The sequence below is a fragment of the Capra hircus genome, chromosome 25 (assembly GCF_001704415.2).
Source record: "Capra hircus breed San Clemente chromosome 25, ASM170441v1, whole genome shotgun sequence".
NCBI classification, from domain to species: Eukaryota; Metazoa; Chordata; class Mammalia; order Artiodactyla; family Bovidae; genus Capra; species Capra hircus.
In genome coordinates, this window is record NC_030832.1 from 18,492,329 (window position 1) to 18,504,465 (window position 12,137).

Sequence of the window (12,137 nt, forward strand, 5' to 3'; positions counted from 1 at the left end):
TTTGTGTCTTAGATGCTTTATAAATCATGGATGTTCTTTTAAATCCTAACATTGATAGAAATAACCGTCTCTCTTGATTTTATAGATGACTAAAAGGAAACTCAGAATTTCACTAACTTGCCAAAGATCACAGAACAGTAGCACCTAACAGTTTTCAGCTTGCCTCCTTTGCCTTAATCACTGCCAGCCTGGTAGATATAGGAGCCAACTATTAAGAGTTCTAATTCACTTTTTATTCTTCATGGGAATCCACATCAGTTGGTAAGACAGTTTAGGTAGTGGCCCTGTGAGGGCGCATTTGCTTCTTGCCTGTAAGTACTGGGACTTGAAAAGCCATTAAACTTGGTGAGTGGGAGATCAACATCCATATATGTAGCTGGGGATCCTGTATGATCTGGACGGTTTTCCAAAGCACAGGATTTGCCATCCATTATGTTGGAAGAGGCTCCTGGTGGGTAAAGCTCACCCCAGAATGAAGTCACAGATATTTTTTTGTTTGGGGGGTGGTTTTTTGTTTCTTGCAGAACTGTCATTAGTCAAGTAAACAAATTTATTAAGTCCAACAGCAGATTACCTTCCAAATAAAAAAGTAGACAATAATGTGTGTAACAAGTTAATAAAAATATTCAAGGAGCCATTTGGAGAGTGCAACAGTGCAGAGAATACAAATCAAAGTATTGACTTTTGTCAACAAGTTTGTACAACTTCAAGAAACAGACACGCTGGTCACAAATCAAGAGGAATCCACAAAGGTGGAGGGTCACATGAGCAGTGGACTCATCACCTCAGCGGGATAAGGCAGGGTATCTTATTTGTAGGACGAGTTTATCCAAGCCCCATTTGCCTATTGCTTCAAATCCCTCCTTTGAAACCTAGGATCATATTCATTAGTGCAACAGGTAAGAGCAATTAATAACAGACTCAAGGGGCTAGGACCAGGGTCAGAAGGAAGACACTTCTCCCAGAATAAATGTGTTGGGGGGAAAAAACCACAGCAGCTGCTGAATGGCTTCCTTTGGCAATATGCAAGATTTATGTTGAAAGTTGTGGGGAAGGTGGGTGGTAGAAGAGCAGGCTCAGTTTTCAAAGAGAGGAATAGGGAGAAGGATGTGATAACTCCAGCACCTGAATCAGAAACAGAATCTGATGGTTACTCAATTTTGTTTTTCAGTGAGGAAAAACACCTGCAGATCCTCAATGTAAGGCAGTGCTAGTCAAGGTTAACCTGGATAAATGCTAATGATTACAACTTAAAGGTGTAAACTCTGAATGGGGAGTGGGCGGGAAACCCCTCTATATGATTCAGAAAACTGTGGAGTAAGAGGAGGATCAATGTTACATGTTCTCAAATGAGTCCCAATTAACACTTTAATAACTTAATAGTCCTTTTAGTCCATCTTGTTTAAACAAGGGCTTCCCAGGTAGTGCTAGTGGTATAGAATCCACCTGCCAATGCAGGAGACATAAGAGACGCCAGTTCAATCCCTGGTTTGGGAAGATCTCCTGGATGAGGGCATGGCAACTCACTCCAGTATTCTTGCCTGGAGAATCCTATGGACAGAGGAGCCTCGCTGGCTACAGTCCACAGGGCCACACAGAGTCAGATATGACTAAAGTGAATTAGCACACACGCACACATTTAAACAAGATACTCTAAGTCCCCCAGGGAAGACCTTTGTCAGTTAGGCAGTTACCAAGATGTTCAGGTCATCACTAACCAAACAGACACACAAGAAGAGTGGCAAAGTGGGCTACTACAGCAAAACAAACCTAGCAGCAGCTTTCTTCCAGCCTTTATACCTTTGGGGCTCACTGCACTGAAGACTTTACTTTCAATGCAAACCAAACATGGCCCCAAATACAGATGTTTTGGTTTTTAAACTTTTATACCAGATCTTTCTCTAAGTAATTTCCCGTCACTATTTAATACAGTTTGGTGTAGTATACTATATGCAGCCATCACATGAACTGTGGAGTCCCACACCCTGCAGGCTCCAGCACTGAGAAATGAATTTCCATACTGTTTTAAGACCCACTAATAAATGTGTGGCTTAATCCTTTCTTCCTCTCCAAGAAGGCTAGTGTGTGCCTTCCTTAGGAAAGTTTAATATTGGAAACACTGCCTTGTACATTTTCTGTTGGATTTCCTTGAACCTGAGGGCTTGGCTGAAATTTGGCTCTCTACCTAGCTCTACATTTTTTTCTTACCAGAAGGGTAGAAATGGAATCTTGAACCAAACTCACACATGTGAGCACATCTGGCAGGGAGAACTGCTGAGGCTAAGTACAGCAAAGTTTCATTACAGGAGGCAGGGTTAAGAATGATACATTCACATTTGGCAGGTATAGGGGAAGAGCAATGCAGTGAAGCACACTTCATCTCATATTGCTTTCTAATCAACTGCTAAAGAAATACCGTAGAAGCTCACACACAAAACTACTGCCAAAAAACAACTACCCAACACACCCCGTTTGTTGTAGTCACTCTGGTATTTGCCTGTTTTCTAAATAGCATCCACATCCTGCCCCTGACCAACCACCACCACATCACTCTGGTGTCCTATTGTTTGAAGTGTGCACTGGCTTACCTGAGGGGCATGCATTGACCTCTTCAACACAATTACTGCTCACTCATTAAGCAGCAAACCTATTTGTAGGTGAAGAACAGGAACCTCTCATTTCCCAGAAGTGTAACTGCAAACCCTACACACACACTCCATCTTGGATTCCTCTGCAGAAAACTGCTTTTCCTATAGCCACGAGAAAGTCAAGCATTGGTCCACGTGACTGCATAAGCTTGAATTCTTTGCATCAAAGACTCAAACTTGGAAGGAAACTAAGTCCCTCCCTAACCACTCCCTTTTCACGTTTCTAATTTGCATTTGTTAACAAACAGACCATTAAATATATAACCAAAAATATTTAAATGGCTCTTTGTTGATGAGGAAGCTGAGTGTTTTTTTTTTTTTAAATCCATCATAGCACACCTAATGCATGGAATGCTTTCTTGTAGGCTGGGGAAGGAATCCAGTTCCTCCAGAGTCCTTAGGATACTCAGCATTTTGTGTCCTCTCCATACACCCTTCTGATCTGAGACAGAAAAAGCTTTACCTGGCTAGAAGCAGCTTGCTAGGTTAAGGTTTTAACCTTAACCTCTGCCCAATCCAGAACTGAGGAAAAATGGGGTTGTAAATTGACTTGGATGAGATGGCAGTCTCAATACCTCAGCCTAGGTACCTTGACTTCAACTGAGCCCACAGAACCTGCTAAGACCCTTAGAAACTGTCTACAAGGATCTGTGTCTTAGGCTAGAACAAAGCCAGATATCTGGACTGGGACCTTTCCAGCAGTATTGCGAACTACTGTGGCTGACTTTAGTTTCCCATCCACTCCTGTAAAGGGGGCAACTCTTAGGGTTTGGATTTAAAAATATATATATGTTCCCTATGACAATACCAGTTTTACAAAAGCATTGACTGCAGAAGCTCCTTAAATCATCTTTGTAAAGACGGGAGCCCAGAGCCATAGGTTAGTAATAAAAGAACTCAAAATAAGCAATTCCTGCCCAGGCTAAGAAACATATACCTGGGAGGGAGATGGGGGGTAAGTTGAGGGAGGAAACTCCAAATATTTAATAGACAAACTCTCACTGCCTCAAGAGTATAAATATTTTTATAAATTTTTATTTAAAAATTCCCTTTTCAATCTGTTCCAAAGTATTGGAAGCTGAACGGTACAAGTTCCTGCCATCCATCCTTCCAGTACAGTTTTATGAAGACATTTTTTTTTTAATGGAAAAATAGAGGACCCTCTACTAAAACCAGGTAGGACCAATCAGCTCCTGTGTGGCAGTTTAGCCTAAGCTGGCCTTACAGAGCAAGCACGTGGAGGTGTCTAGGGAACTGGGACTCCCTCTTGTGAGGAAAGGACTTAGAAAATTCATCTTTAATGAAAATGATCTAAATTCAGATTCAAAAGCCTTCACTATGATTCTCCCTGACACTCTTATACTTTGTATATTGAAGGCAGCTCCCTTTTATAGCTAGTTTTAGCAGGCAAAGAAACAAAGGAATATAGATACATATATGTGTATATATATATATTATATAGGTAAAATATATACATATATATGTATATATACATATTTGGGGGTAGGATAAGGTGAGGAGGGTCATGTAAACCTAAATAGTCATCACATTACCCCAAATAAGCCTGACATTAACAAAGAAGAAAATAAATAACTTCTGGGGGTTAAGTGATAACACAGGTGCAGCAAGAAGGGAAAGGGCACACGTTTAACTATTAAATACACTTATGTATTTGTTTGGCAGAGTTCAGGCCAACCCCAGGCTCCTGCACTTGCCAGACAAGTAAGCTGATGATACTCAAGGAAAAAAAACAAAAAAACAAAATTCAAGCAGAGCTCCATACCACAGTTTTCCTTCAAGTCAGTTGGCCGGCAGGCACAGTTTTCCGACCACCAGGAACAGAAACTTTGGCTCCAAAGCAAATGAAAAAAAAAAACAAAAACAAAAAACAAAAAGTATTTCCACTTACAACATGAAAATACAGAAAATTCATCAAAGAAAGAAAACTATCAAAGTCTACTTCCAGCAAAACTGAGGTAGCACTGCTTTCTCTGCATTCAATGCTTAAGTGGTTCTCAGTACAATGTGTTCTAACAAAACTGCTCACTTGACTGACAGGTGTAGCATGTTGATGGATAAACTCAACATGAAATGCAATAGGTCAAAGAAGGAATGAGCAAGAAGTGAGAAAAAGAGTTTCAGATAAATTAGCTTAAAAGGGGGTCGTCACCAGACTACAAACGCTCTTGGCCGGCCTTGGCTCTCCAAGAACTTTAAATCGCCTGGGAATTAATGCATGTGGTTAACAGTTAACACTGCTAATTCAAAATTCAACTCTGTGTAAATCTTTAAAAGTAATTATTACAACCTAAATTCAACCATGTAAACAGCACTACACACAGTACAGACCTGCCCTGAAAAACAAGAATATGCAAAACTGAGATCTGGCACTATCATTTTATAATGATAATTCAACCTAACTGTCCCATTCCCTACTACCTGCTCTATACCCTCCCCCACCAAAAAAAAAAAAAAATCTAACTTGTGCAAGAAGTGGCAGGCTTATTCTATCTGAAGGCTTCAAAAAAAAAAAAAATATACAACATGTAGCCAGGTTCAAATATTTTGGGGGACCCCTCCCCAAAAAAGGGAAATAACCAAAATAACCAAAAGTGAAGAAAGTGCCTAAAACAGGATACAGCATTTTAGAGCCCTTTCAGATACAAGGCAGAGAAAGGTGTAAAGTAGAAAATATCCGGATCTTCAGTAATTTCCAGAAAGGTCCAATTCCTTGGTTGACTGCAGGGCAGCAGGCAGATCCTTGCTGCTGCTCCTGAGACAGAGCCACTAAGTCTGCTCCTCGGGACACAAGCCCTCGGGCCCTGAGCTGAGTGCACCTCTCCCTTCCCCTTCTCTTTTCCTTCGCTCCATTTCCCACTCCACAAAGGTATCGAAGAGACTTGGCCAGGCCTCATCTTCGCTGTAGTTGCTGAGGTCAGGGCCAATCACCTGAGTGAAGTTAAGGAACATATTCCAAGTGTCCCTGGAGATGCCCTTGATCCCCGAGGGGTTCTCTGTTAGGAAGTTTAGCCACTGGTCCAATACCGGAGGATTGTTCTGGGTAAAGACGAGTTTCCACAGGGCAATGGCTATTTCTCGATGCAGTGACCGCTGCCCTTCTTCAGAGTCCAGGCCAAACTGAAATGTAAACCGGTAGAGATCCTTGAATTTATCCTCTTGTTTGGCTTCTGTTAAGAGGCTAGGGAACCGTGCACAGATCCCATCAATGCTGTCTGCACTTATTGCTTTGCAGCCATCAAAAAATTCCTTCCTGCAACAGAAAGGAGGGGCACAATTAATAACTGCAAATGATATCATTTACTGAGAGGCGATACAGTATCATAATTAAGAGCATAACTATGAGGCTGTCAGGATTTGAACTCCAACTCCTCTACTAATTGCAATCCTATTTCATCTGCCAAATGGTGAGAATACTACCTTACTTCATAGGGTTTAACTAAACAAGTTATTATATCAACTTCTAATAGTGCCAGGCAGCTGATAATAGTTCATTCATTCATATATTCATCTTTCTAAAGCTAAACTCAAAGTCTCCTGCTCTGTGCCGTTTTTCATTCTACAATAGTGATTAAGCTGTAGACTTTCCTTGGAGATGGGGAGGGAGTCTTCCTGTTTTCCTTTTGATTCTACAGGGGTTGTTTGTTTGGGGAATATTTTTGGTTACTGCCAAGGAAAATTTTTGGAGTCCAAAGATTCTGGATGAACCTGGGGAAACTGCCACCAGAGATCAAAGTTCTGTTACTAAAAAGCAAAAGTTGTATGCATATTTTTTAACATCTCTATCTAACACTTCTGGCTTACAACATGGTCTCACACTGATCATGTTCTTCGAGATTCTGTATGTTCTGAAGATAGAACATCTGAGATCTGCTGAGTAACCTACCCAGGGACTACAAGTTTTATCGAGGGGTTCTCAAAGTCAATTCTTCTTACTTATAATCCAGTGCTCTGCAAACCACACTTTGCAGTGACCCTGCCATGTTGTCTCCCACAAATAATCTCTATCAGGATGCATGATCATAACAATGGACATAACTACAGGTTGACAGGACTTCCCAGGTGGCTCAATGGTAAAGAATCAGCCTGCCAACGCAGGAGATATGGGTTCGATCCCTGGGTTGGGAAGATCCCCTGGAGGAGGAAATGGCAACACAGTCCAGTATTCTTACCCAGAAAATACCACTGACAGAAGAGCCTGGCAGGCTATGGTCCACAGGGTCAGAAAGAGCTGGACATGACTGAGTGACTGTGCACGCACGCACTAGCTGATAACTGGGGCCAGTTGTCCTTATTGGCACATGGGGTGGCTAAGGGTATTGTTCGGAGAGCTAAAAGGGGAAACAAGCTTCATACAGTGACTAAAGCATGTCCCCAGTGGCACTCAATGCCTGACACATGATAGGTGCACAATAAACCCTGAGTAAGGAAGTAAGTGATTTGACAAAAGGAGTGAAAGAAAAGATAAAAGTCTGAAATAGCAGTGGGGTGGGACAGCAGCTTGGCAACATGGATTTACAACTTCAGGCAAGGATTGTTGGTGCCCACTTCTATCCTAGCTGGGCACCACTGCTCAATGGTACTCTCTTTCCTCCTCTGTTCACCTGGTGACACCAAGTATTTGTGACTAACCTGGTAAATTTGCACATGGTAGCAGCCTGGAACTTCCAAGCCAAAAGCAGCACTCGAAATTCCGTGGGGTCCACACATAGATCATTGCAAAAGCGCTCCATGCCTTCCTCCAAAATTGCATCCTCCCGTTCATCCTTATAGCGCCTGAATAGTTCTTCCAACCTCTGCAAAGAAGACTCCTCGGCATTTGACTTGGGCTCCCTCCCAGCATCTCCGGAGGATGTTGGCAGCTGGCAGGCCTCAGTAGCAGCCTCTGCCTTCTTGGTCCCATTGACAAGGATATCTCCACCTGGCTTGCCACAGGCTGGCAGCTGTTCCTCACGGTGGCTTGCACTCCGCCTACCATGTGACTTGCTGCTGGGGTCACGGTCTCCATTCTTGCTACCCAAAGTTGATGAGGGATTCTTACACTTGGTGACACACTGGCCCATGATGCTGGTGGCCTGGCCTCTAGAGCGGCCCTCTCTGGATTGGATGCCCTCGTTGCCACTGGCCCATGTGCCTCAACATGCCATCAGCCAGAGGAGCCAGCCAACCTAGAAGAAAATTAAAGAGCAATCACCACTGTACAGGAAGACAGAGTATGCAAGCTCTCCTCCAGAGACTGCATGGTGCAACACCATTCTTGCAATAAGTCAACCATGAACTAGCAGAAATACCCCAAGTTCACCATTACCTTCCTCATAAGCCTACACTTTCACCTTGGAAATGCAATGGCTATAACACATATGGAGAACCAATAATGGAAATTCCTAAAATTCTTAAGGTTAACATAGATCACAAAGAATTCATGTGCAGAATGCATCAGAAGACTGTGGGTTTGCCAGAAATATTCCAAAGGAAATTTGTCTTGCCAATTTGCCATCACATAAGAAAGTTATTTGAACCTGTCTTAACACCAAAGGTACAAATTAAAGGTTCATTTCTAGTCTCTAATATCAAAATTCCCAGATTTTCTTTTTAAGTAGGATGAACAAGGAGAAAGAGTGGTCACATCCAAAATAACTATATATAGTTTCATAATGCCCTAAAGATGAGGTAAAGAATTTGCAAGCCCTTTCTCTACCACCCTGACTCTATCCACCTATGGGAGCCATCCACCAGGACTGTATTCCACGCCAAGGGTCCCAGCCGCTGAGCTTCTTCTCTAAATACCCCTCTCACAAAGGTAGTATGTAGAAGGAAAGTCAAGTTCACACTAAATATGAATGCCCTACAGGGCCTGCAGGCTTAGTCTTCTAAGAAGGTGTCTCCATTTTAAAAGAAGGGCTGATTCACCCAAATACAATCTCTAAATGATAGGATAACATATAGATGAAAAAGAGAAGTCTGCACTAATACATAACATCACAGTGATTTACTTATTTTTAACTAAAAAGTCTTTTATAGGAAGATTGCTAGAAATTTCTTGGCTAGGAAGGAGTGATTTCTCTGGAGACACTTTATCTACTTAGACTCATTCTTACCTTCAACTAGGCTACCAGAAGATCCATCTAAAATTTAGTGCTTGTAAAATTTTGCTAACTAAAGAATCTGCCTGCAATGCCAGAGACCCCAGTTCAATTCCTGGCTCACGAAGATCCCCTTGAGAAGGGACAGGCTACCTGCTCTGGTATTCTTGGGCTTCCCTGGTGGCTCAGACAGTAAAGAATCCATCTGCAATGCGGGATATCTGGGTGCAAGTGCTGGGTTGGGAAGATCCCCTGGAGAAGGGCATGGCAACCCAGTATTCTTGCCAGTATTCTTTCCACTATTCTTGCCTGGAGAATCTCCAAGGACAGAGGAGCCTGGCAAGCTACAGTCCATGGGTTTGCAAAGAGTTGGACACAACTGAGTGACTAAGCACAGCACAGCAGAGCATAATAATTGCAGCCTCTGAAATTATGTTAATAGAAACTTGGAAGTATAGCAGGGAAAGTGGACCAAATCAATGTCAGACCCATGTCTCACCAGCTCTAGAGTCATGGACCTTCACAATCCAAATTCAAAGCTCTAATGAGACTGGCAGTAGGGTAAAAGGGTGTTTTAATGGAAAGCTGAAGCTTTAAACTTTACTTCCTCCAAATAATACTTGCATAAATTCAGAGTTATTTTCAAAAGGGATTCTAAGGGTATGTTCTGAGTGTACAAGTTTAAAATGAAGACCATAATCATTCCTGTGTTAATTGGAATCATATAGTATCAGGGTGTGTCCCATTCTCTACCTTCAAAAAGAATAAATGACAGACATGACTATACATGCCCTTTTTGGATTTGCAGTTTCACTTAGGTTTCAAGAACACATTGAAGCCCCTTCAGAAGAGTTTTAGTGTGGAAAATGACAGACCCAAGTAAGTTTTTTGAAGCCTTTTTATGCTTTTAGAGTACAGCCAGTAAGTCATAGCACAACTTATTAATAATTTTTAAAGGCAAGGGGGTTAATTCTTAGAAGACCAGAATACATGAGAAGCAACCTGTTCAAGCCAAATTATCCAAAACAAACAGCACCATACCACATGGATTGTCTGGTTTCCAGATCTGTGTTTCTAAGACTGAAATGCTGAAAGAAACAAAAGGCCCAAACTTACACAAATCCCACATGCTCACAGACTGGCAACTCTAATTCCCAGACACGCTGACTCACCAGATTTTGCTGCTCAGTTCTTGCTGCTGAGGAAAGCCCAGGTATCTGGCACGATAAGAGGATTTCCTGGTTTCTGACTGACTCATCTACCCTAGGCCACTCACCTCTGCTCCCATTGGACAGATGCTATATTATACCAGCTTCCTCCAAATCCTGGTGCCAAGGCCTTCAAGTAGGGACAGAACAGATGGACCTACCAAAGAGGTTCTAATCCATTTACCCATTTACAAGCCCTCCACATGAGGGCATCTTTGATGACCTGACATAGCAGAACCAGCTGAAACCTGAAGGTATTTTACATATCCAAAAGATAAAAAGAAAAAAAGGAGTAGGAAATCAATTTAGACAGATGATTAGTCAGGAAGTGCCAGAAGGCTGGATCCCTTCCTTCCATTCCAGTCCTTTCCTTTGAAGCAAGTGATTGTTTCAGCCAGTTACAGATCTGATGGTGAGTGTGATCCCCTGATTACCTAATGGGCTCCCTTCTTTACTGTCTACCTTTTCTTTGGGAAACAGTTCTGCACCAAGAGATTTCTCAGGTTCAATCAGGGGCTCAGCCCTGTATCACAGGATGGCCACACTTCAAGTGTTTTAAAGTTGCAAGCTTCCCTGAACACACTAGCTGTTGGCTAATTCCCAATAAGAGCAATTATCAATTACTGAGCACTGGATATCACAGCATGCATTATACACAGCACTTTATGGACAGTAAAACTCATATATGCTTACCACAACTCCATTCAAAGACAGAAAAGTTGGGGTACAAAGAAGATTACCCAGGATCACAAGAAGAACCTGATATGTCTGACTTGAAAAACCCCTGATAGCTCAGTTGGTAAAGAATCTGCCAGCAATGCAGGAGACCCCAGTTCAATTCCTGGGTGGGGAAGATCCACTGGAGAAGGGATAGCCTACCCACTCCAGTACTCTTGGGCTTTCCTTGTGGCTCAGCTGGTCAAGAATTCATGCATAATGCGGGAGACCTGGGTTCGCCTGGGTCGGGAAGATCCCCTGCAGAAGGGAAAGGCTACCCATTACAGTATTCTGGCCTGGAGAATTCCATGGACTTCTACTGTATAGTCCATGGGGTTGCAAACAGACGTGACTGAGCTGACTTTCACTTTCAATTTAACCACTAAGCTAGACTGCTTAACACCCATATCAGAAGCCCCTTCATAGATCACAGCATGGTCTTGGTGAACGGGCTTTGTAATGCAATGAAGCTATAAGCCATGCTTTGCAGGGCCACCCAAGATGGGCGGGTCATAGTGAAGTGTACTGAATGTGGTCCACTGGAGGAGGGAATGGCAAAACACACCAGTATGCATGCCATGAAAACCCCATGAGCAGTATGAAAAAGCAAAACACGTAACACCAGAAGATAAGCACCCCAGGTTGGAAGGTGTCCAATATGCTATGGGGGAAGAGCAGAGGGCAATCATTAATACCTCCAGAAAGAATGAACTGGCTGAGCCAAACCAGAAATGACACTCAACTGTGGATGTGTCTGGCGGTACTGCATAGAAACCTGGAATGTTTGGTCCATGAATCAAGGAAATTGGATGTGATCAAGCAGGAGATGGCAAGAGTGAATATCATTTTAGGAATCCGTGAACTAAAGTGGACAGGAATGGGTGAATTTAATTCAGGTAACCATTATATCTACTACTGTGGGCAAGAATCCCTTAGAAGAAATGGAGTAGCCCTCACAGTCAACAAAACAGTGACCTCGGTTCCTTTCCAAGGCAAACCATTCAACATCACTTTGCCTCAACCACTGATGCAGAAGAAGCTAAAGTTGACTATGAAGATCTACAAGACCTTGTAGAACTAACAGCAAAAACGATGTCCTTTTCATCATGGGAATTGGAATGGAAAGCTGGAAGTTGAGAGAAACCTGCAGTAGCAAGCAAGTTCGGCCTTGAAGTACAAAATGAAGCAGGGCAAAGGCTAACAGAGCTTTGCCAAGAGAGCACACTGGTCACAGCAAACTCTCTCTTCCAACAACACAAGAGATGACTCTACACATGGACGTCACCAAATGATTACTACTGAAATCAGACTGATTATATTCTCTGCAGCTGAAGATGGAGAAGCTCTATACAGTCAGCAAAAACAAGACTGGGAGCTGACCATGGCTCAGATCATGACCTCCTTATCGCAAAATTTAGTCTTAAATTGAAGAAAGTAGGGAAAACTACTAGACCACTCAGGTA

At 42.5% G+C, this 12,137-nt stretch overlaps 1 protein-coding gene across 7 annotated transcripts in view; it reads right to left on the bottom strand.

The window, feature by feature from the left end:
• DCUN1D3 (defective in cullin neddylation 1 domain containing 3) overlaps window positions 212-12,137 on the bottom strand; it is a 56,014-nt gene continuing 44,088 nt past the window's right edge. For 6 of the 7 annotated variants that reach the window (XM_018040915.1, XM_018040914.1, XM_018040913.1 and 3 more), the window contains 2 exons: window positions 7,299-7,834; window positions 212-5,919 (listed from right to left, as the gene is read on the bottom strand). In XM_018040915.1, the coding sequence (XP_017896404.1) occupies window positions 5,436-5,919; window positions 7,299-7,729 (915 nt within the window). In that variant the 5' untranslated portion in view covers window positions 7,730-7,834 and the 3' untranslated portion in view covers window positions 212-5,435. The remainder of the gene's footprint in view (window positions 5,920-7,298; window positions 7,835-12,137) is intronic. The other variant, XM_018040912.1, reaches the window with a different exon arrangement.